We start from the raw sequence: 26827 nt of genomic DNA on the forward strand, positions 1-26827 counted from the left end.
TGATGTTAGGCTTGGACGCAGATGCTCGGCCATGGAAACCCATTCCATGAAGCTCTCTTCACACTGTTCTTGAGCTAATCTGAAGGCCACACAAAGTTTGGAGGTGTGTAGCTATTGACTTCGTTGGCGACTTCTGCGCACTGTGATCCTCAGCATGCGCTGACCCCGCTCTGGGATTGTACGTGGCCTACCACTTCGGGGCTGAGTTGCTGTTGTTCCCAATTGCTTCCACTTTGTTATAATACCACTAATAGTTGACCGTAGAATATTTAGTAGTGAGGAAATTTCACGAATGGACTTATTGCACTGGTGGCAACCTTTCCCGGTACCACGCTTGAATTCACTGAGCTCCTGAGAGCGACCCATTCTTTCACAAATGTTTGTAGAAGCGTCTGCATGCCTAGAACTCGATTTTATACAACTGTGGCCATGAAAGTGATTGTAAACCTGAATTAAATTATTTGGAGGGGTGTCCAATACTTTTGGCAATATATCTACGTCTGTCTGTCTGTCTGTCTGTCTGTCTGTCTGTCTGGCTGTCTATCTATCTATCTATCTATCTATCTATCTATCTATCTATCTATCTATCTATCTGTCAATTTGCTTCTCTGTCGTCCTCTCCTCTGTTCTCTGTGTGCTGTGGTTGTCGTGTCTCACTGAGACCTCAGTCGCATATCAAACAGTTAGGAAGCATCTGCCCAAGGCGAGATGGTGTCAGACACACACACATACAGAGAGAGAGAGAGAGAGTCTGCAGTTTTTAGTCACTGATCAGTTTCTGGGATCTGCTTACAGGCCAGCTCTCCAAAATAATTATTATTTGGAGGTCATGACACCACAGAATGAGAAATATGGTTCTGGCAACTGCTTTTATTAGTTGTTTATTAGAATCATTCAGTCGGAAAGGTGGTTTTTCACGATGCATTTTTGTTTTCATGCAGGCAGAGCTTCTGTAGTTTATATTCATGTGCTTGTGTTCACGGGAATAATTGGTTGTGTGTTTGTGTATATGTGTATTAAAGATTTATTGGTTAAAATACATACTGTGGTGTTTACTTGTTAAGTCACTTGTAGTAGTGCTCATAGCAAACACCTACTGAACCACATCTTAGAAACTAGCAATGTATTAAAAGAAAACCCACTCATTTTGCACCGCAGCAACCTTATACCACAAACACCCTAGCAACCACATAGCAACACAACGAAGTTCAGTCATAGCACCCTAGCAACTGCATAGCAACTGCAAACAACACTCTAGCACAGGCAATCTCCACTCATATTTATTTTCAGTAAATGTGAGCATGTGAATGTGTTTTCATCATGTTCTCCGGGCGTGGAAACACCAGGAGCATGTGCGTCAGCTCTCGCTGTCCGTGTAGAAATGAATCTCATGCATTAGTGTGAAGGAAGGGAAGCCTTTGGGTCTCGGTTCAGCTAGCCTACAATAACGGCCCCTGTCAAATAAAACGCACATTCGCTCCAGGACTGTCAGGCGCTGCACTCTAGACTCCGAGGCATCAAGCGGAGGGTTGGACACATATCGATTTTTCAGGGAAAGCGAAGAACACTGATCATTAAAGTGGGCGTTGGGGGACGAGCTCCATCGAATCCCCTTATATTCACAGTCCCCTATCTCACCGCAAGCACAGATAGTGTGTCCACATTACAGCTGATCAACTCAATATTAGTTTCCTGTTTTCCTCTGATTTTCTGATATGATTCTGTCAGGGCTATTCCAGTTCACTTAAACTAAAACTAGGGATGCACCGATGTATCGGCCAATAATCGGTATCGGCCGATTAAAGCAATCATGTTCACTATCGGCCGATTGTTTAAAAACAGCTAATGATCAGGGCCGATTATATCCTGTTAATCAAAAGGGGGCGGAAAAACATGTTCAGACTGCAACTCATACTGTGTGTGAATAACATCTCTCTTGTGTTCAATTTAGGGTGAGTTAACATGTCAATAACACATTAACTGTTATAAATAGCGAGGTTAAATCAAGCTCTATTTGACCCTATCAATCACCCGTAGTTCAGTGTTGCATGTCTGCAGTTTTTCCCTACACCGAACATTATTTGTAGCGCATCTCCCATCAAATAATTGCTTTATTAGTGAGCAGTGAGACAGCCTAACTTTGACCATGTTTATTGATACTTAAAGCCCCCCTTAAAGCTCATCTTTGATCACCAAAATGACATATTTAAACTTTTTTTTCCTTGAAAAAAATGTCTTCATGCTTTAAAATAGTTTGAATGTAACTAGACACCCTTGCCTTATTTAGTATGCGCGGTTCTATGAATATGCAAATGAGCCCCGCCTCCACTCACTCACTCAGCTCAGAGATCCACTGGTTGACGATCACACGTTGATCTGATTGGTTACAAGGTCGTTTGTGACGTCAGAAACACCAGCGATTTCAAACCGTGTCTTTGGTTCACTGCAGTTTTAAGCAGAAAATACTCAGCAATGCTGTCGACTTATGAATTTACACACGGTTTGTCTTAAAGCATATTAAAAATACCACATAGACATATAAACAACATTAAAAACTTGATTTTTAACACAGGGGGACTTCAATACCTTGGCCAAGTTGCCCAAGCAGAAATAAATAAAGACTAAAAAGGGTCCTAAAACAGAGCCCTGAGGTACGCCAGTAGAAACTGGTCCAATATCAGACCTGTATTCCCCTAAAGAAACAAACTGTCTGCGTCCGGTCAAATAAGATCTAAACCAATTTAAAACAGCGCCAGAAATACCTAAAATAATATACAGTAGTCAACATTTGAAGTGGATCAAAAAAGTTAATCAAAGTTGTCCTAAGATCGGGTATTGTTCAAAATTCATGTATAACTTTGATGAAAGTTTTTGATCCACTTCAAATGTTGACTACTGAATATTAATAATGGCAAAACACACAACTAAATTGCTAAAACTAAACTAAAATTGTAAAAATGGGTACGTTTTGCTAATGTGGATTGATTTGTTTGTGTTGGTTTAGAGTCAGGACGGCCGTGTGGAAGTGCGTGGACGGCACGGAAAATCCATGTTGACCATCAGCGGCGTTCGACTCTCAGACTGGGGCCGGTTCGACTGTGAAGCTCTCAGCAGGATCGGAGGTCATCAGAAGAGCATGTTCTTGGATATCGAGTGTAAGATGCACAAAAAACGTTCTCACCAAGCATTGTTGTTCTTATGCAGGGATGTTTGTGCAAGCTTCTGTATACATGCTTTTCAGAATACAAAATACATGCGTTGGTGTCGATCATCACTAGAAGTACAGGTGAAAAAATTATGCAAAAGTTCATTTATTTCAGTAATTCAACTTAAAAGGTGAAACTAATATATTATACAGACTCATGCAAAGTGAGATATTTCAAGCCTTTATTTGTTATAATTTTGATGATTATTGCTTACAGCTTATGAAAACCCCAAATTCAAAATTTGAATATTGTGAAGCTGTAATCTATAATCATCAAAATCATTGAAATATCTCACTTTGCATGTAATGAACTTTTGCACGATATTCTAATTTGTCGAGTTTCACCTGTATTTCATAGCAAACACCTACTGTACAACATCCTAGCAACCACATAGCAACACAAAGAAGTGAATATTAAGCCAAAGTAGCAGCAACTTCTCTGTAGCCTTTCCAGTGTATGTTTCGCTTAATTAATTATTTTACCCCACTTGAAATTAATGATTCTGAGTATCCTACACAAAAGGATAAACGGCCCTCAGTGGGGCTAATTATGGAAGGAATTCTTCCAGAGTAATTAATTCCTCATGTTCGTATTAATTTCCAGGCCCGTCTCCTGAAATGCCAAACCGTTGTTGGGGTCACTCGTTGTCAAACCTGACCTTCGTAGATATCCGTTTTTATTGCTTCAAATTCACTTGTCGTTGTTTCGTTCATTAGGCTAACATTGCACATTAATGCCACTGTGAAACTGCATCTGTCACAATCGCAGAAATGCAGTGAGATGCTAATGAAAGGCCTTGAATGCGCGGCGCTGACCTTGATATCACCGCGCCGTGATGCGTCGTCATGTCATATGCTTAGCGTGGAGGTTCACGGCCAACGGGTGAAAAAGGACGTTCTGAATGAGCGTGGCAGGAGCTAGCCAACCGTTACCGGGCTGCTAATGAACTCATTTATTTAGTACAGCCGCTCTTCTCTGCGCGGCTCCTTAGATGTGACAGTGAGCCCAGCATCAATCTCTCTAATAGAAACCTTCTAGTCGGCGTAAAACAGGATAACGCTGAATGAATGCGGACACCCTCAGCGCTTAAACTGAAGCACTGGATCAGTTTTAGGTCTGAGGAAAATGCATTTAATCTTTATGACTTGCATCTGTTTACCGCAGACGCATCTGACGTAATGGAGTGAGACTGTAAAGTCTTTCTTTGTTGCAATCAACATTACTCTTCTTTAAAGGCCGTTTCACACGGTTCACATCAGCATTCCCAAGTGCACTAAAATACATGGAAAGAAATTGCATGTTTAGGCCAGTGTTATTTTATTCATTGTTATTAATATTTTTTATATATGTACATTTATTGTTTATATTAATTAACTTATTAATATATTTGTATTAATATTTTGAATTTTTTATTTTATATTTACCTTTTTATTACTTTAAATATACATATATATATATATATTAGGGCTGTCAAATGATTAATCACGATTAATCACATCCAAAATAAAAGTTTTTTTTACATAATATATGTGGGTGCACTGTGTATAATTATTTTGTATATATATAAATACACACACATGCATGTATATTTAAGGAAAAAAAAAAATATTTATATATAAAATATTTATATTTATATATAATATAAATTATATATAAATCTATATACAGTATATACATGAAAATATTTCTTAAATATATACAAGCATGTGTGTGTATTTATATATTTAAAATAATTATACACAGTCCACCCACATATATTATGTAAAAAAAACTTTTATTTTGGATGTGATTAATCACGATTAATCATTTGACAGCCTCTAATATATATTTTAATAATGTATTTTTTTTTAAAGTTACCAACTTTTTTGATGGTTTTACTTTTAGTATTAGTTCATTAGTTTGTATTAGTGTATATACTGTATATATATATATATATATATATATAAATATTAATATTTTGAATTAGTTTTAAGATTTTTTATTTTTATTTTATTTGTTTTATTTTATTAATAATTTTATGAATTAATATTTATTTGTTTTAGTAATTTAGTTGTGTGTTTTTGTCGTTTTTATTAGTCTTTGGTTTTTTAAAATGTCTATACAGTTTTTATTAATTTTTATTTCAGTTTTAGTCATTTTATTCCATCAAATTATTCTAAATGAATTTGATAAATGTGAATGATGAAGCTTTTTATATTTTATTTTATTTTATTTCACTTATATGAACTTGGTTTTACTTTTGGTTTTGAATTAGTATATAATATATATATATATATATATATATATATATATATATATGTGTGTGTGTGTGTGTGTGTGTGTGTGTGTGTGTGTGTGTGTGTGTGTGTGTGTGTGTGTATATATATATGTAATACTTTTCATTGTGTGACACACTGCTTGACATGTTATGCTTGTGTTAAAGCCCTGATGGACGACATTTGAATGAGCCTTTATTTTTACTTTCGAAACAAGCTTCTAATTGTTGGTTTTACGTGGTTTCTGCCCAATCTCCACTGAAAAAAAGCCTAAAATCCAATCACTCAGAAATTGCTTGTAAATTTCACATCCAAGTACAAAGAAACAGCATGTAACATTGAATTAAATGTGACATTTTGAAGTAGAAAAACTGAAATTGTTTTATTGATCAGCTGGATAGTCTAAAAACCGGCTTGAACACTTTAGTTTCTGCCAGTATTGAATCTCTGTTTCTCCTTTTCCAGATGCGCCGAAGTTCCAGACTAATCAGACCATCTTCTACTCATGGGAGGGAAACCCAGTGAACATCAGCTGCGACGTGAGGGCCAATCCTGCAGCCACGATGCTGTGGAGACGAGACCGCTTCACCATCTCCAGTCAAGGGACCAGCAACATTCGCATCCACACTGCAGAGGGACGATCGCTTCTGGAGGTTCAGTTATATCACACTCATGCACTTTAAAGATACAATATGTTTGTTTGTTTTTCGCCGCTAGGGGTCGCTAACCTCTTACAATAACACAGGCGTAGGTTGATGACGCAGTGATAAGCAGAATCATGGAACTTGCCGTCATGCCGATGGATCTAATAAGTTTATGGATGAGTGCAAACATTGATGTTTTTAACATGACTGTGGCGTGTGAAGCAGAGTGCGATTGCTAATGATGAGAGATAGCGCCACACGCGAGTCCCCAATTATAAAGGAATGAGGATATTTAATTCTACTGAACTAACTTACCCGCAAGTGCTGAATTACTACTCACACAGGTCAGTTTATATGACGAATTAAACTTGTGAGGTAACGCTGTTTCACTTGGTCTAACGTAAGACTATACTAAACTGCATTTGAGTGTGTTGAAAGTTATAATGTTATTCTATGTGTTAGTTTGTTGGCTATATGAGACTAGCAGTGAGCTAGATCAACATTAAAATAACATACTGATCATATTATAATACTCAGTGTTGTGCCTGAACGCGTTCATTGAACGCCTTTTGAACATTGAACGACTGTGAACTGAACTTTGAACTAGTTCATGTAGAAAGTGAACTTTCCCAACACTGATAACATTGTTGTTATAACATGTTGAGCTATATAACATTGATTAGTTTTATGTACATTTGCTCACCTGTCTAATAAAGCTCATGCGAGAGCGGCGTCTCTGTCGAGTCGAAGTTAGTCGCGGATGCTAGCTCTCGACATCTCGAAAACGCCACGCCGATATTGATCCTCGTTTTAGTTCTCCTTTTGTCCCAAAGTCTGCTTGCCACGGTCCATAATGTTTGAATGAAACAACAACAGTGTGAGCGCGCCGCTAGACGTAACGCAGTTGTCCACGTCTGTCGCCATGGTTACTATGGCAGTGCGAGCGGAAACCAGGGATAACGCGGATATTACGTCATTGACAGGCAACAAGTGAACAGGGACGGGCACTATTTAAAATTGTGAATTTCTCTGAATGTACGAATTTTTGGAAACATTTAGGATAGTGGAAGTACATAATTAAAAGAATTCTTACATATTGCACCTTTAATACCTGAGCACCAAAGGTGGATCTCTTAGTGTTGTTCTTCTTCTGCTCTTGAGTCTATGGCAGCCCATAGAACCACTTGTGGGAAACTTATGAAATTTGGCAGATGGATAGAAGACAATCTGAACATTAACCACAGCAGTTTTGAAGTCTCTAACTCAATCCCAAATGCCACACGCAATTTTCCCATATAGGGCATTTTGGGCATCGGCCATTTTGAATTTTGATGTAAAATGCTATATTTCATGAACGCATTGGCGTATCATTACGAAAGTTGGCATGTGTCTTTGACATGATCCCTTGTAGGTGCACAAACGATTTGGGGCAGCGCCACCTTGTGGTCAAAAATGATAGCAAAAATTCTGAAAATGCTAATTAATTTTGCCTATTGTAATGAAACTGATCTTGATAGATTCCTTCTACTAGATTTCTACTTTTTCAAGCTCCTCCTAAGCCCGTTGGTCTGATTTTCATCAAATTAGACTCGGATCATCTTCAAATCATGCTGGCAAATAGTTATGGATTTCGTGTTGATAGATAAAACTGTTTTCGTTTAACGCATCAATGAATGTGATGCCAAACTGAATGTGATGTTGCATCTCTGCAATGCTTTGTGTCGTTGACATACAAAATATGAGCATGTCGTTGTTAGCTCACACTGACCGATAACTGCTGCTCGCAAAAACATTATTGGACGATGTTTTACAAGAAAATAACATTTCAGTTTTCTACTTCAATATTTCACGTTTAATTCAATGTGTTACTTGCTATTTCTTTGTAGTTAATGGTGAAATTTACTAGTAATTTATAAGTGAACATTGTTTGTACACCAACTCTTTTACAGTGTAGTTGATCCGAAAGACTAAATTGACCATTATAGGTGGTTTATGCTTCTTTATTGCTAATTAATTGACTTAATCTGACACTTTTATTGTTTGTAAAATTGAGCTTGCGTAGCTAAAAGCACAATGATATTTTTCCTCAGTTTTTCTGTGTTGTTTTCCAGCACAAATATCTAAACATTATGAATTCAATATTCATTTTAAGAAGCAAAATTACTTAAGATATTAAGTGTTGTTTTATTAAAAAAGGTTGAGTTCACACTTAAAATATATATATTTTTAAAATCTGTCAGTGGGGTCAGAAAAAATAAAGTTAATTCAAAGGGAAAACAAAGTTATTTGTCTCAACCATTAGCATATTTTTAGCAAAAACTTAAGATTTTCTCAGAAAAAACACGTAATATCTTCAGTTATTTAGCATCTCAAGCAACTGTATGTTGATGTTTAATGTTTAGATATTTATGCTGGAAAACAAGACAGAAACAGTGAGTAGGAAATGTATTTTTGCGGTGTAAAGCGTATGTTTCGGGTCTGTAGTTCGATCAAGGATCTTTCTGGTTAATGAATAAAGAGAAGTTGCTGGTTAGCAGTTGCTCTTGTTGAACCCAGTGACAATGTACACACAAACTTCTTGCTAGTTTCAGATGGGTTCATCCTCTCATTCGTCTGTATCCACAGGTCACTCCAGTGTCCGACAGGGATTTCGGACGCTACAACTGCACCGCCAGGAACAACATCGGCGCTCGATACCAGGAGTTTATACTAGCACAGGCAGGTGTGTGTTTACCAGAACCCTCACATACTAAACTTCTCTTGAATCCTTTATTCGTTAGTAATGCATGTTCCTGATCTTTGAAAGATATTCACAGTTTTGTTTGGATCTGTGTATATCCTGATTTGTTTTCTGTCTGTGCGAGTATTTACTAACAAGCATTTAATAAATACTAAATTCTGTCTGCAAGCATTTCATATTTTTATTTTTTGAAGCCTGATTATGTTCTCGAAAGGATTTGAGTGTGTGTTTGGTTTGAGACGAGGCAGAAGGTTCACCTGAGAAACTGGTTTGCATTTGATTTGAACTTGTAGTGATGTGCTAACCATTGATATACATATATATATATTTAAATTTTCCATAACAATATGTCCTTCCCATCTGGCCATTGCTAATTGAACTGAAGCTAATCTTCTGTAGTGCCGCGTGATTTACTAGAGAGTTCTCTAATATAGCAGAGAACTGTCTCCATTTACTGAAGAGCTGCTTAATATACCATGAAGAGGTTCAGTTCACTTCAGAGCGGACTACACTGAGCCCCAGAGAATACAAACACACACACACACACATACATACACATACACTCACTCACTCATACAGTACACACATACACAGACACACACACACACGTATACTCACACACATAGAGACACTTACACACACTCACACACACATATATACTCACACACATAGACACACTCACATATACATACACACACACTCACTCACTCATACAGTACACACATGCACAGACACACACACACACGTATTCTCACACACATAGAGACACTTACACACACTCACACACACATATATTCTCACACACATAGACACACTCACATATACATACACACACACTCACTCACTCATACAGTACACACATACACACACACATATACTCACACACATAGACACACTCACACATACATACACGCACACACACACACACTCACACACACATGTATACTCTTACACATAGACACATTCACATATACACACACACAAAGACACACTCACACATAAATACACACTCACATATACTCACACACATAGACACACTCACATATACATACACACACACTCACTCACTCACTCACTCATATAGTACACACATACACACACACATGTACTCACACACATAGACACACTCACACATACACACACGCACACACACACTCACACACACATGTATACTCTTACACATAGACACACTCACATATACATACACACAAATACACACTCACACATAATACACACTCACATATACATACACACATAGACACGCTCACACATACATACACACACAGACGCACACACTCACACACACACACACGCTATTTTCTGAAAGTGTAATTTTGCTTGTACAGAAACACGATGTCTTTGGTCTCATAAAGAATCTCTGTGTCCTGATCTGGTGTTTCTGTTAAAGGCTGTGGAGTTTTCTCTTTGACAAGTTATGGGCCATTTCATCTTAAAAGGCCAAAAACATCTTCATTTACATGCACATATTGTTAATAAACCACCTTTTGACAAAATGCTATGATATGTTCATCACAAAACAGTTGGGATGTTTTCTCTCAGGTCTGTCACTCTTTATATAATATGCAAATATGTTTGCATATTTAATCTAATGATGCCGATTTGCATATTTTGAATGGCTAAAGTCACATTGCTTTTATGTCCTGTATATATTAACCTGGTAGAGTTTCGTTTGTAGACGATGGCTGAAACAGTAGATGTGTGTTTATAGGAGTGTTTGCTCACACACGCACAGATGTCTTCAGTGACGAGAGCGATTTCTCCTGTTAAATGATGACGTGTGATTGCATAATTACTTAGTTATTTTTATGAAAAGTAATGCGTTACATTCATTTTGCATAACTTTTTCTCACCTGGGCTTGTTTGTTTTTTAATACCAAGAAAAAAAGTTGTATTTTTGGCAAGTTTTAAGGCCCTTTCACACCAAACGTGAAGTGAATAAGCCTCAGGCTGATGGAAATGCATGTTTACTCCTGTACAGTAGAGGGCGCCGCTCAGACTAACCTTCAGGCGTTCTGGATTACAGAACTATAGGATACAGTTCAACACTCTTATATCTAAATCTAAACTAAAGTCATTTTTGCTTATTAGTATGGTTGAATTACATCATTGAAGGTCAGCAGGAAAGACATTGGTTAATAAAGTGAGATTAAAAACATAAAGTATATTTGTGTAATTTAATATAGTTCATTATAAAAGTTTTGCGTAACATTCTGAGATTGCTGTTTTTATTCATTTTGAGGAATACTGCATGTTTTCGTGCAAGTGAGACGAGTAAATGCATGCTCACATTTAGACTAGAAGTCAAATAACCATCATGTTCACACACACACACACACACACACACACACACACACACACACACACACACACACAACACCTCACTTTATTTCTCTCAACATGAGGACAGGAGAGCTGTCGGTTGATAAATGTGAAAAAGTAGCTTAGATATTTTGTTGTAATTTGAAAAAGTAATGCGTTACTTTACTAGTTACTTGAAAAAGTAATCTGATTACATTACTCAAGTTACTTGTAATGAGTTACACACAGCACTGGTTGTAAGCATTTCTGAATGTGTGTTGTGTTCCAGATGTCCCGTCGAACCCGTACTCCGTGCGTCTCACTGCCGTCTCCCAGCGTCTCGCCACCGTCTCCTTCATGAAGCCCGACTCGCACGGCGGCGTCCCCATCAGCTATTACATCATCAACATCAAAGACACGAGCGCACAGGATTGGAGGACAGTGAGATCACATGGTGTTCAGAGTGAGTGTCATGTGACCAACTGCTCACTTTGAAACTTGAGTTTGAACTTTTCTTCCCTAATGTGCCGTACACAACCTTTTATGTTTTTAAAAGAAGTCTCTTCTGCTCACCAAAGCTGCATTTATTTGATTAAAAATACAAAAAAATAATATTGTGAAATATTATTACAATTGAATTTTAATATATTTTAAAGTGTAATTTATATCCTGTGATCAAAGCTGAATTTTCAGCATCATTACTCCAGTCTTCAGTGTCACATGATCCTTCAGAAATCACTCTAATATGATCATTTAATGCTCAAGAAACATTTATGATTATTATCAAGGTTGAAAACAGTTGTGTACAATTTTTTTTTTCAGGATTCTTAATAGAAAGTTCAAAAGAACAGCATTTATTTGAAATATATATATTTTTTGTAACATTATAACTGTTTTTACTGTAACTTTTGATCAATTTAATTCATCCTTGATGAATAAAAATATTGATTTCTTTTATTTAAAAAAATTAAATAAATTCTTACTCACCCCAAACATTTGACCGGTATTGTTTAATGTTACAAAAGCTTTCTATTTCACATAAAAGCTGTTCTTTTAAACTTTCTATTCATCAAAGAATCCTGAAAAAAACACTGATAATAATCATAAATGTTTCTTGAGCATCAGATCATCATATTAGAGTGATTTCTGAAGGATCATGTGACACTGAAGACTGGAGTAATGATGCTGAAAATCACAGGATATAAATTACACTTTAAAATATATTAAAATAGAAAACAGTTATTTAAAATTGTAATAATATTTCACAATATTACTGTTTTTTTTGTATTTTTAATTTAATAAACGCAGCCTTGGTGAGCAGAAGAGACTTCTTTTAAAAACATTAAAAATCGTACAAAGTTTGACTGGTGTCGTATATCGAGTGAACAAGAACAAATGTGGGCGGGGCTTGATTGTGTCTGTGGGGAATTGATTGGATGGTTGTGGTTTGCTCATGTGAGTGACAGGTTAAAGCCCCGCCCTCGTCATCAGAGAAGAGAAGAAAACAATAATGATGTGATAAATGATAAATCATTTAGAATAACCACTGCAATAATCCATTAAAAAAACAAGAATTGGTCATTTTGATTTCATAGTGACTTTAATAGAGTCTGTGGGGGGGGAAACTCCATTTGCTCTCCATTTAATGTAATTTCTGTGTGGAAGAAACAGCTAAAATATTAAAAAAAGATCTAATTTGAGATGTGTCAGTCCTCAGAGCAAAAGTGATAAGCTTTGCAAGTAAAAACAGATCATTTAACCGAAGGGAATGCATGTTTACGTCTTCTAGTTTTCCATTATGGCGTGTGGAAACGAGTGTTGACAGTCCAGCGATTACGTTTGCTGCAACTAAACACATTTCACTCGCTAAAGCAAGAAGAAGCGAGAAGCTGTTTGTTCATTAAACTGCTCTTACTTTAGTCAGAGAATCTGCGATTTTGTTCAGTGCATTAGGCCTTTAAATAATGTGTTAAACGTAATGTAAAACGCTAAAAACGAATCGAAGCGAATGGAAAACAGAGAGTGTTTAGAGTTCAAGATCAGATTCAATGAGAAGTCAGTCTAATAATGTTCTTTTCATGGTCTCAACCTCGAGAATAGAGTGTAATTACTTCAATTACGTCCACAGACTCTTTGTGGATTTTTAATTAAGAACTCAATGTTCTTTGCCTGAGTAATAAGCGCGCTCGTCGAGTCGGTCCGCTTTATTAGTGCTTTCTCATGTAAATTAATGCATGCAATCGTTTATAACGGCCAAGGACTTCCATTTGCTAATGCAGCACTTTAATGTAAAAATACATATTCTCTGTTAGACTTATTTCAAAATTATTACAGCCATTTAATATTATTTATACACTATTAAAGTTTTTTTTTATTGTAATTTTTTATATATTAGTATTTAATAATGTTAATAATAATAAGCTTTTAGTTTTATATTTTCCGTTTAAGTTTTAGTTATTTTGTTGTGCGTTTATGCGGGGTTTTTTCCCAGTTTTAGCTTTAGTAATTAAATTTCAGCTTGCTTGCAACTTTGTTTCTTTTTTTCTTTACTTCTTTATTTTTTATTTTTTAATGTCTTTATGTTAATTTGTTTGTGTATTTATTTACTACTTTCTTTCTTTCTTCCTTCTTCCTTTCTTTCCTTCTTCCTTTCTTTCCTTCCTCCTTTCATTCCTTCCTCATTTCTTTGTTTCCTTCCTCCTTCCTGCCTCCTTTCTATGTTTCCTTCCTCCTTTCTTTCCTTCCTCCTTTCATTCCTTCCTCCTTTCTTTCCTTCCTCCTTTCATTCCTTCCTCCTTTCTTTCCTTCCTTTCCTTCCTTCTTCCTTTCTTTCCTTCCTCCTTTCATTCCTTCCTCCTTTCATTCCTTCCTCCTTTCTTTGTTCCCTTCCTCCTTCCTGCCTCCTTTCTTTGTTTCCTTCCTCCTTTCCTTCCTTCCTCCTTTCTTTCCTTCCTCCTTTCCTTCCTTCCTCCTTTCTTTGTTTCCTTCCTCCTTTCCTTCCTTCCTCCTTTCTTTCCTTCCTCCTTTCTTTCCTTCCTCCTTTCTTTCCTTCCTCCTTTCCTTCCTTCTTCCTTTCATTCCTTCCTCCTTTCTTTCCTTCTTCCTTTCTTTCCTTCCTTCCTCCTTTCTTTCTTTCCTTCCTCCTTTCCTTCCTTCTTCCTTTCATTCCTTCCTCCTTTCTTTCCTTCTTCCTTTCTTTCCTTCCTTCCTCCTTTCTTTCTTTCCTTCTTCCTTTCTTTCCTTCTTCCTTTCCTTCCTTCTTCCTTTCTTTCCTTCTTCCTTTCCTTCCTTCTTCCTTTCTTTCTTTCCTTCTTCCTTTCCTTCCTTCTTCCTTTCTTTACTTCCTCCTTACTTCCTCCTTTCCTTCCTTCCTCCTTTCTTTCCTTCTTCCTTTCTTTCCTTCCTCCTTTCCTTCCTTCTTCCTTTCTTTCCTTCCTCCTTTCCTTCCTTCTTCCTTTCTTTCCTTCCTCCTTTCCTTCCTTCTTCCTTTCTTTCCTTCTTCCTTTCTTTCCTTCCTCCTTTATTTTCTTCCTCCTTCCTTTTTTTTCTTCTTCCTTTCTTTTCTTCCTCCTTTCCTTCCTTCCTCCCTCCTTTATTTTCTTCCCTCTTCCTTTCTTTCCTTTCTCTTTTCTTTCCTTGCTCCTTTCCTTCCTTCCTCCTTTCTTTCCTTGCTCCTTTCCTTCCTTCTTCCTTTCTTTCCTTCCTCCTTTCCTTCCTTCTTCCTTTCTTTCCTTCTTCCTTTCTTTCCTTCCTCCTTTATTTTCTTCCTCCTTCCTTTTTTTTCTTCTTCCTTTCTTTTCTTCCTCCTTTCCTTCCTTCCTCCTTTATTTTATTCCCTCTTCCTTTCTTTCCTTCCTCCTTTTTTTCCTTGCTCCTTCCTTCCTCCTTTCTTTCCTTGCTCCTTTCCTTCCTTCTTCCTTTCTTTCCTTCCTCCTTTCCTTCCTTCTTCCTTTCTTTCCTTCTTCCTTTCTTTCCTTCCTCCTTTATTTTCTTCCTTCTTCCTTTTTTTTCTTCTTCCTTTCTTTTCTTCCTCCTTTCCTTCCTTCCTCCTTTATTTTCTTCCCTCTTCCTTTCTTTCCTTCCTCCTTTCTTTCCTTGCTCCTTTCCTTCCTTCCTCCTTTCTTTCCTTGCTCCTTTCCTTCCTTCTTCCTTTCTTTCCTTCCTCCTTTCCTTCCTTCTTCCTTTCTTTCCTTCTTCCTTTCTTTCCTTCCTCCTTTCTTTCCTTGCTCCTTTCCTTCCTTCCTCCTTTCTTTCCTTGCTCCTTTCCTTCCTTCTTCCTTTCTTTCCTTCCTCCTTTCCTTCCTTCTTCCTTTCTTTCCTTCCTCCTTTCCTTCCTTCTTCCTTTCTTTCTTTCCTTCCTCCTTTCTTTCCGTCCTCCTTTCCTTCCTTCTTCCTTTCTTTCCTTCCTCCTTTCCTTCCTTCTTCCTTTCTTTCCTTCCTCTTTTCCTTCCTTGCTCCTTTCCTTCCTTCTTCCTTTCTTTCCTTCTTCCTTTCCTTCCTTCTTCCTTTCTTTCCTTCCTCCTTTCCTTCCTTCCTCCTTTCTGTCCTTCTTCCTCCTTTTATCCTTCTTTCCTTCCTTCCTTATTCCTTTCTTCCTTCCTTCCTTCCTTCCTTCCTTCCTTCCTTCCTTCTCTCCTCCTTTCCTCCGTCTCTCAGCCACAGTAGTTCTGGCCAGTCTGGAGCCCAACACCACGTATGAGGTGCGAGTGGCGGCGGTCAATGGAAAGGGTCAGGGTGAATTCAGCCACACAGAATCCTTCCAGACGTTAGCCATCCGTGAGTACTTCCTCATCAGTCTCTCTTCTGTTCATCCCTCCTCACTTATTCAGACTGCCATGCTGCTTTGGCTCAGTTGCTGTCGCTCCCGTCACTATTCGCTTGAGAACAAGGACAATAAGACCTTGCACAGTGTGTGACTGCATCAGTCGTTCTCTGTAGATTTCAACGTTTTTGAGCTCCTTCATCATTATAATGCTGTTTCTTCTAGTTTGCATGGATCTTATAGTTTAAAGTAGCTGTCACGTCTTCACTTGGGTCTGCTTGTGTGTGTTTTCCTGCAGGCGAGCCGAGTCCTCCGACGGTTCACGGACAGAGAGGAGTCGGGAAAGCCTACAGACTCGGACTGATCAAACAGGACGACGGTGGGATGCCTATCGTCGAGTACATCCTGAAGTATAAAACGGTGGGTACGCTCAACAACACGAGCGCTCATAATTTCAGTTTTTTTAAACGTTTTTTTCTTGGCTATCCGAACGTTACATGTCGCAATATACTTAGGTGAAAATCTATGGTGAAAATCCAGTTTTTAATGTTGTTAATGTGTCTATATGGTGTTTTTAATACGCTTTAAGACAAACCATGTGTAAGTTCATAAGTCGACAGCATTGCTGAGTATTTCCTCCTTAAAACTGCAGTGAACCAAAGACAGTCTCAAAAACACGGTTTGAAATCGCTGGTGTTTCTGACGTCACAAACGACCTTGTAACCAATCAGATCAACGTGTGATCGTCAACCAGTGGATCTGTGAGTGAGTGGAGGCGGGGCTCATTGCATATTTATAGAGACGCGCATAGTAAATGAGGCGAGGGTGTCGAGTTACAAGTTATTTTAAGATATGAAGATTTTTTTTTTTACAGGATAAATGTTTAAATATATAATTTTGATGATCAAAGATGAGTTTTAAGGGATACAAGTATTGATTAAGGAGGACTTTAAAGCAAAATCAAAGAACGAACTGGTGTGATGTCATTTCAAACAAAATCTGGCCAAATTGAAGTTAGTTTCAGGAGTTTGAAACCGCTTTCTGGAAACGTTCGCTCTGGCTGGTAAAAACCTTCAATCTACGATGATGTAATAGGTAGAGACCCCGTCTTCTTTGACGTGGAATCAATTTCAATATCAAATTACATATAAACTTATTTATATTACATGAAAATATTGAACTGAAAATAACTTTTTTGTACTAAAATCGGCAGTAATTAAATTTTGGTAGGGATGGATGTGCTTAATGTCACAGTGCAAAAACTCTTAAAAATGCACAGATGTTTGTGGATAACACAATAGATGCTTGTGAATGTTTCTGTGAAGTTATATTAATAACTATATTATATGGCGCTTATAGTCAATTAATGTAAAGGAAGCTCACGCTTTAGGCAGTTTATGCATGCATAAAATCATTGTATATGCAAGTACATGTTGTGTTCTCTGTCTTCTTCAATCAGACTTCTTTTCAGGTAAAATTATGTCATGCAACAGTTAATTAGTTAAAGTTTATATAAGCATAAGCATGCTTACAACCTGCATAATAACACTTCTGATTTAATCCTCAGATGTTTGAAGGAAACCTTCGTGTTTGAGGTTCATTACTTCTGCAAAAATACATGTTGAGTTTGTACTGGACGATGGGAAACAGAATAGTCTGCATTTGCACACTGTCCTAATTCACAGTGCGTTAATCCGAGCTGATTTTAGAGGAATCCCGTCGCCTGGAGTCGCGTGGGTGGCTGAATCTGTAATGTTCCCGGGGAAAAATCCTGCTTTTCCTCCGTCCGGCGTACAGTGAGTCTGAACGCGCTCACGCTGTGGCCTCATTTGCTTAAAGAATACGGATGCGTGAGAGACGCTTTGAAGTCCTTCTCTTTCCCATAAAGAAACTGCGGGGGGGGATTTGCCATGAGTTTTCCTCTCCGTCACGGATATAACGAACAAAAAGAGCCAAACTGAGCTCAATGCACACATGCTCACAGTTACACCTACACAAACCTGCAGTTTTCTCCTGGCTTTGAGTGACTCTCAAAGAACAAAGTTCTTTATTATCCTCATTATAATAATCCATACGCAGGATAAAGGGGCGGGGCCTGGTTGAGTTAGTTAGTAGTGTGTTAAACTGGCGGTTATGGAAAGGGGCGGGGCATTTCCCAAACACACTCGAAGCGCTCGACCAATCACAACACACTGCTCCAGCCGACCAATCAGAGCACAGTGTGCTTTTCAGAAGGAGGGGCTTCATAGAGACAGGAAGTAAACAGAGCGTTACTGACAGACTGGGAAGAGAGGAGCCGCAACAATGGAGAATATGAGGAGAATAATCAACATTCAAGCAGGAAAACCTGTTCTAGTAGAGCCTGAAACTACATCAAGACTTTGTAAAAGGGTATAATATGGCATCTTCATGTTCTTATTGTGAAAGACTCATCAGTGCACGTTATTCTTAACTAAGATACAGCTGGTTTGTGTAAACTAGCTTAACCCCTTCTTTTTTTCTTTTGGAAAGTCCTCTTTTCATGATCCAGTCAATTCCTGATTAATAATATCACGTCTCGCCCTTCATATGTGCCACATTATGAAAGTTTAATTTCAGGTTGACTAAAACACACAAAAGAGAAACTAAAGGACGCTATTATCTCCCTCAGCCAATGAAAATGTGTTTCCATCAATCACTTGAGAAACTGCCGTTGAAGTTGCCGGTGTTTGTATGAGATTGAAGATCTCCAAAGCTTTATGGGAAGTGAAATCTCTTTAAAGTGCTTTACTAAAGTACTGCGATGGAAAAGTAGATTGGAGTGTCTGATTGTGGATTCCCGCAGACAGACGGTGAAAAAAAATAAAAAATGAACTGAAGAAGATCAAATATTTCCAGACAATAAACGTATTAGATCACAGAGACAGTGAGGACGGGTTTTCAGGAAGTGTCAGGATGAAACGGGATGGAGATGATTGGAAACGCCATCCAAACTTATTGCTTATTTAAATCTTTGTTCTTTTTTTTAGTCATTATGCATTTCTTTTGCCCTATTTCATATTGTGTTTTTGATGCGGTCCATCAGACTAGCATGAAAAAGGTTCAGCCTGTCCTTATTTATTTCTGTGTTCTGTGGGAAACACTTGAAGACTGAAGATCCAAAAATGACCTAAAACACGATTAAAGCACCATAATAAAGTTCCACATCTACAAGTCTTCTGAAGCAGCGTTATTATAAATCATAAAATCATTAAAATAAAAATAAATTGTTACTTGAAATAAAATAAACCTGAAATAAATTAAAGTATCAACATTTTTTTACTTATTTTATTTCAGCATTTCAGCATTTCTCATTTATGTTTATTTTTAATACAATACTAAAATAACTAAAACTAATTAAACAAAAAGTACAATAAATACTATATAGATGTACTTAAAAACTACAAAAACACAACAAAATCACTAAAATTTTAACTAAAATTAAAGTGTGAACAGATATTAAATATATTTAATATATAATTCAATTATTATAAATAATCCTATGGATAAATACTTTTAATGTAATTAATTAATATATCATTTCCCCCAGTACAGTAATGATGAGTAACAGTATGATAATAATACATATTGATGACGAGTAATACAGTATGTATGAGTAACAGATCGGTGATGTGTGTGTGTGTGTGTGTGGTGTGTGTGTGCAGGATAAAGAGGAGCAGTGGATGACGAAGCTGGTTCCCGGGATGAATGACTTCGCTCTTCTTCAGCCGCTTCAGTGGAACACGCGCTACAACGTGGAGATCACGGCGCGCAACGTCAAGGGCCTGTCGGAGCCCACCTTCTTCCAGTTCCTCATGCCACAGAAGCCCGACATCACAGGTATACACACACACCCTCGCTGATGAACCACACACACCCTCGCTGATAAACCACATCACAGGTACACACACACCCTCGCTGATAAACCACACACACCCTCGCTGATAAACCACATCACAGGTACACACACACCCTCGCTGATAAACCACACACACCCTCGCTGATAAACCACATCACAGGTATACACACACTCTAAAATTTGCAATTTTACTGTATTGGGGGGGGGGGGGGCTGTCAGTATCTAGTGTGACACCATTTGCCTCACACAGTGCAACACATCTCCTCTGCATAGAGTTGATCAGGTTGTTGATTGTAGCCTGTGGGATGTCGGTCCGCTCCTCTTCAATGGCTGTGCGAAGCTGCTGGATATTGGCAGGACCTGGAACACGCTGTCGTATACGCCGATCCAGAGCATCCCAAACATACTGAATGGGGGACATGTCCGGTGAGTGTGCTGGCCGTGCAAGAACTGGGATGTTTTCAGCTTCCAGGAATCGTGTAGAGATCCTCCAACATGGGCTGTGCATTATCATGCTGCAACATGAGGCGATGGTCGTGGATGAATGGCACAGCAATGGGCCTCAGGATCTCGTCACGGTATCTCTGTGCATTCAAAATGCCATCAATAAAATGCACCTGTGTTCGTTGTCCATAACATATGCCTGGTCATACCATGACCCCCCCGCCACCATGGGCCACTCGATCCACAACCGCTCACCCACACGACGCCATACACGCTTTCTGCCATCTGCCCTGTACAGGGAAAACCAGGATTCATCCGTGAAGAGAACACCTCTCCAAAGTGCCAGACGCCATCGAATGTGAGCATTTGCCCACTCAAGTCGGTTACGGCGACGAACTGCAGTCAGGTCGAGACCCTGTGAGGACGACGAGCATGCAGATGAGCTTCCCTGAGACGCTTTCTGACAGTTTGTGCAGAAACTCTTTGGCTATGTTGCATCAGCGGTCCGGGTGGCTGGTCTCAGACGATCTTGTGTCTGGGTGGCTGGTCTCAGGCGATCTTGTGTCCGGGCGGCTAGTCTCAGACGATCTTGTGTCCGGGTGACCGGTCTCAGATGATCTTGTGTCCGGGTGGCTGGTCTCAGACGATCTTGTGTCCGGGTGGCTGGTCTCAGACGATCTTGTGTCCGGGTGGCTGGTCTCAGACGATCTTGTGTCCGGGTGGCTGGTCTCAGACGATCTTGTGTCCGGGTGGCTGGTCTCAGACGATCTTGTGTCCGGGTGGCTGGTCTCAGACGATCTTGTGCCCGGGTGGCTGGTCTCAGACGATCTTGTGTCCGGGTGGCTGGTCTCAGACGATCTTGTGTCCGGGTGGCTGGTCTCAGACGATCTTGTGTCCGGGTGGCTGGTCTCAGACGATCTTGTGCCCGGGTGGCTGGTCTCAGACGATCTTGTGTCCGGGTGGCTGGTCTCAGACGATCTTGTGTCCGGGTGGCTGGTCTCAGACGATCTTGTGCCCGGGTGGCTGGTCTCAGACGATCTTGTGTCCGGGTGACTGGTCTCAGGCGATCTTGTGCCCGGGTGGCTGCCTCAGACGATCTTGTGTCCGGGTGGCTGGTCTCAGGCGATCTTGTGTCCGGGCGGCTGGTCTCAGACGATCTTGTATCCGGGTGGCTGCCTCAGACGATCTTGTGTCCGGGTGGCTGGTCTCAGACGATCTTGTGTCCGGGTGGCTGGTCTCAGACGATCTTGTGTCCGGGTGGCTGGTCTCAGACGATCTTGTGTCCGGGTGGCTGGTCTCAGACGATCTTGTGTCCGGGTGGCTGGTCTCAGACGATCTTGTGCCCGGGTGGCTGGTCTCAGACGATCTTGTGTCCGGGTGGCTGGTCTCAGACGATCTTGTGTCCGGGTGGCTGGTCTCAGACGATCTTGTGCCCGGGTGGCTGGTCTCAGACGATCTTGTGTCCGGGTGACTGGTCTCAGGCGATCTTGTGCCCGGGTGGCTGGTCTCAGACGATCTTGTGTCCGGGTGACTGGTCTCAGGCGATCTTGTGCCCGGGTGGCTGGTCTCAGACGATCTTGTGTCCGGGCGGCTGGTCTCAGACGATCTTGTGTCCGGGCGACTGGTCTCAGACGATCTTGTGTCCGGGCGGCTGGTCTCAGACGATCTTGTGTCCGGGCGGCTGGTCTCAGACGATCTTGTGTCCGGGCGGCTGGTCTCAGACGATCTTGTGTCCGGGCGGCTGGTCTCAGACGATCTTGTGTCCGGGCGGCTGGTCTCAGACGATCTTGTGTCCGAGTGGCTGGTCTCAGACGATCTTGTGTCCGGGCGGCTGGTCTCAGACGATCTTGTGTCCGAGTGGCTGGTCTCAGACGATCTTGTGTCCGGGTGACTGGTCTCAGGCGATCTTGTGCCCGGGTGGCTGGTCTCAGACGATCTTGTGTCCGGGTGACTGGTCTCAGGCGATCTTGTGCCCGGGTGGCTGGTCTCAGACGATCTTGTGTCCGGGCGGCTGGTCTCAGACGATCTTGTGTCCGGGCGACTGGTCTCAGACGATCTTGTGTCCGGGCGGCTGGTCTCAGACGATCTTGTGTCCGGGCGGCTGGTCTCAGACGATCTTGTGTCCGGGCGGCTGGTCTCAGACGATCTTGTGTCCGGGCGGCTGGTCTCAGACGATCTTGTGTCCGGGCGGCTGGTCTCAGACGATCTTGTGTCCGAGTGGCTGGTCTCAGACGATCTTGTGTCCGGGCGGCTGGTCTCAGACGATCTTGTGTCCGAGTGGCTGGTCTCAGACGATATTGTGTCCGGGCGGCTGGTCTCAGACGATCTTGTGTCCGAGTGGCTGGTCTCAGACGATTTTGTGTCCGGGCGGCTGGTCTCAGACGATCTTGTGTCCGAGTGGCTGGTCTCAGACGATCTTGTGTCCGGGTGGCTGGTCTCAGACGATCTTGTGTCCGGGCGGCTGGTCTCAGACGATCTTGTGTCCGAGTGGCTGGTCTCAGACGATCTTGTGTCCGGTGACTGCCTCAGACGATCTTGGAGGTGAAGATGCTGGATGTGGAGGTCCTTACACGTGGTCTGCGGTTGTGAGGCCGGTTGGATGTACTGCCAAAATCCCTGAAACGCCTTTGGAGACGGCTTATGGTAGAGAAATGAACATTCAATTCACGGGCAACAGCTCTGGTGGACATGCCTGCAGACAGCATGCCAATCGCACGCTCCCTCAAAACTTGCAACATCTGTGGCATTGTGCTGTGTGATAAAACTGCACATTTTAGAGTGTCCTTTTATTGTGGACAGCCTAAGGCACACCTGTGCAATAATCATGCTGTCTAATCTGCATCTTGATATGCCACACCTGTGAGGTGGATGGATTATCTCGGCCAGCCACCAAAGGAGAAGTGCTCACTAACACAGATTTAGACAGATTTGTGAACAATATTTGAGAGAAATAGGCCTTTTGTGTACATAGAAAAAGTCTTTGATCTTTGAGTTCGGCTCATGAAGAATGGGGGCAAAAACAAAAGTGTTGCGTTTATAATTTTGTTCCGTGTATATTTGTAATTCTTATTATCATCAATGGTGATTTTCTTTATCGTATTACAGTTTGTTTTTTTACTAAAATTATTGTTTTGTAAATTAAAACAGTACAATAAATACTTCTATGTATAAGTACATACTGTATTGATATTTCATTTAATTATTATTGTAATTTTCCCCAATAGAGTAAGGCATTGTATTTCTTTCCCTCACTAAAAGACGTTAAGTTCACAGTCTTATACCTTTGTCTTTTTGTCCAAAAAGTGTTCAAACACTCTTTTTTCATTGCATAAAAGTGTGTATTCCTGGTGAAGTAGTCATCAGTCTGTGCCGACAGCAGGCGCTCCTGGAACGAATGGCTGGTTTCAGGTCATCAGACGCTCTGAAGGTCCTGATGGCGACTGTAAAACGCTGCGTGGGCATGAATATGATGATATGGACATTTGGCTCCATATAATATTGTATCATAGTGATGCTTCATTCGGGACAGTCAGTTCAGTGGCCCTCGGGGACGTTTCTGTGAGTCATTTAGCGCTCAGTTGGCAGATCATGTTAGTGAAGCTCAACGCCAGTCAAAGGGAGTGTGTTTCTCTACGTACTGAACACCTACAATTATGTGCATACCGATACAAATATAAATGTTTTAATGGTTTAATATATAATAAAATATAATGTAGTGTACTATAATATATAATACACTAGAATATAATACAACAATATGATTATATAAAAAAAAATTAAAAAAAATTAAACTTGTATAATTTAAGTTAGCATGCATTATAAATTATATTATATTAGTATTTTATATATTATATTGTAATTTTTCTGACCCCATCGGCAATTTTTTTCTTGTTTTAAGCATAAAATAACAAATCATTTTTTCATTATATTATATTATTATATTATATTGTTATTTTTCTGACCCCATTGCCAGTTTTTTTTCTTATTTTAAGCATAAACTCACTTAATTTTGATAACTTTTTTTAGAAAACAAGACTAAATATCTGATGTCATCTTTCTTGTTTAGATAAATAAGACACAAATACGATCTTTTGTTGTCCGTGTTTGAGCCGCTTTTCACATTAATTGTAGCTCTAGACTCGTTTGTGTCTGTTGTTATTTCTCATAGTTTAGTTTTTAGTTAGTTTTACCTTTATTGTTATAGCATGGTATACAACGCAATTGACATCTCTCATAGAAAACAAACTGTATTCATCCATATTACCCACAACACACATAAAAACAATAAGTTAAACAATAAAAATACTGTAAAGTGTCTTGTGCATGTTATTGCAACAATATGGCATGTTGGTTATAGTTTTAATTGGTTTTACACTTCAACATCAACAGGTTGTCAATCGAATCATATTACTTCAGATTACACATAATACACATAAATATCAAGCATAATTAAACCTGTAATTCAGCTATTGATTAAAATGAAGGTACAGAGACGTGCAACATACTCAGATTTCTTTAAATACCAACTAAATGAAAACGTATTCATTCTGTTTAAAGTTATTATGACGTGAAGATAACTTTAATATTTGTGCTGAAGGTTTTGAAGTTGTGTGTTTGATGCTCTGTGGCGTTTCTCTCTCTGATAAGAATCGATGAAACCCTGTGAAGACGTCCGCTTGACTCAAGGCTTCCCGTATTTAACCGTTTTCTTAATCAGTCGGTGCTTTAGGTGTCGTGGACACTAACAGACGTTCAGAAGTTCAGTCAGGTGTGTTTACGCCGCCGGTCCGTCCACGGATCACTCGATAAGCCGTAATGTGAAACTCAATGTCAGGATCCGTCAGACTTTATATTTCTAACATGTTTTGTGTGGATCTTTGATGCTTTCATCCATAACACATCAAAACATCTTGAAGATGGACTGCAGAATCATGTCCTCAAAGCTTCAGATCGATACACAAACACCGCGCTTTCTGAACCTGTGATTATGGAGAAATCTTTGCAAAGGTTTGTTTTCTGTTCAGATACAGTAAGTGCACGAGAAGAATGAAGAACCGCACTAATGATAGCGTTCGGTTGGGTTAATTATCCTGTCAGGGCCTCTACTTTCTCTTCAACTATTGCATTGTATCTTTTAACTGTCTTGACTCGTTTAGATTGACTTTATTGTCATTATAATATATATTTATATTTAATGATGCACTTTTCAGAAATGCGACTGTTTGCCAAAAAAGCAACATTTGATGGCTTGCAAAAATACGAGACACCTATAGAAACTATAAATAGAAAACTATTTTAAAAAATCCATTTATTGAAATAAAGCTGAACTCAAATAAAATAGAAATATTGCATGAAACTTAAACTTAATTAAAATTTACTGAAAAAAAATATATTTAATTTCAAGTACTAAAATTACTTGAACTAAAATAAAAACCATAAGCTAAATATAAATAAAAAAACTAAAACTAATAAAATGACAAAAGCACATAACAAAATTACAAAAATTGAAATGAAAATTGAATACATAAAAATAAAATCTAATTTAAAATATTAATAATTATTATAAAAATAATACTTAAAACACTGTTAATCTGTGAACTTCTAGCTTTCATTTGTGTGATTTTTCAGAAATCTGATTAAATATAGAATAACATAAATGTTGCCAAAATACGCTGACAAAATTGGATTTACTTTGAAACTATTTTCCCTCATAAATTGCTAGTAAATTTCAGAAATAATTACAAAGAAAGGACATTCAATTAAACAAAATGTTCTTGTTAACCATGTATGCCATCAATTTTTGTTTTATTTACTTCAAAAGTAACCTAAAAGTAACTAATCTGAGACTGTTAGTGTGTTTTTGTGCATTTATTCTTGTTTTTTATAGATAGAAAAATAGAAATAACGTGCCAAAACAATGACAAAATTCACATTTAGAAGATACAAGCATTCAAAACTTACAGTCTCTCACTTCCGCCAATATGGATCAATGATTCTGATGATGACATCACTCTGCACTTCAGCTTCTCATCCGATTTTCTGTCCAATCAAATGCTCTCTAGAATCCGAAGCTCCGCCCCCTGCATTATAAACAGACGCTGAAGCTGCGGCTGAAGTCGGTCACTTGTTTCCTACATGGTGAACAGCACATAGTGCACTATATAGGGGACAGGGAACGGTTCAGACAGTGTAAATATGCTTTCCATCGGGGCGAATGAAGTCTGGGTTCAGCTCCGGTCCAGAGACACGACACACAGAGCGGATCATGTGACCCAGAAAACACATCGGACACATTTGAGTTCTGCAGAATGCTGTATTTTAAAGCGATATTGAGGAGATTAGGAGGAAACTGCAGCTTTACTGACCTCAACGGCTCTGAGCTGTGATATAAACCAAACGCTATTGGCTATTTTTAAAAAGGGGCGGAGCTGATCGATATGCCCCGCCCCTCTTCCTGTTACAGTGGAAATTACGTCAACACACTGAATAATGCTGCGCGTTTCAACGCACTTCAGTGGGCCTTATAAATCTCTAGTTATACTATATTGTCATGATATATTTGATTCAATCTTTTCTTCAA

At 39.3% G+C, this 26827-nt stretch overlaps 1 protein-coding gene across 2 annotated transcripts in view; it reads left to right on the plus strand.

Annotated features, from left to right (window-relative positions):
• Positions 1–26827, plus strand: part of zgc:152904 (uncharacterized protein LOC767777 homolog) — a 311922-nt gene that overhangs the window by 278422 nt on the left and 6673 nt on the right. For both annotated transcript variants that reach the window (XM_056263279.1, XM_056263280.1), the window contains exons 9-15: positions 3005–3155; positions 5927–6114; positions 8731–8827; positions 11454–11627; positions 15821–15940; positions 16225–16346; positions 19610–19784. In XM_056263279.1, coding sequence (XP_056119254.1) covers positions 3005–3155; positions 5927–6114; positions 8731–8827; positions 11454–11627; positions 15821–15940; positions 16225–16346; positions 19610–19784 — 1027 coding nt within the window. The remainder of the gene's footprint in view (positions 1–3004; positions 3156–5926; positions 6115–8730; positions 8828–11453; positions 11628–15820; positions 15941–16224; positions 16347–19609; positions 19785–26827) is intronic.

This window comes from Rhinichthys klamathensis, unplaced genomic scaffold (assembly GCF_029890125.1).
Source record: "Rhinichthys klamathensis goyatoka isolate OS25496 unplaced genomic scaffold, OSU_Roscu_1.1 h1tg000205l_1, whole genome shotgun sequence".
NCBI classification, from domain to species: Eukaryota; Metazoa; Chordata; class Actinopteri; order Cypriniformes; family Leuciscidae; genus Rhinichthys; species Rhinichthys klamathensis.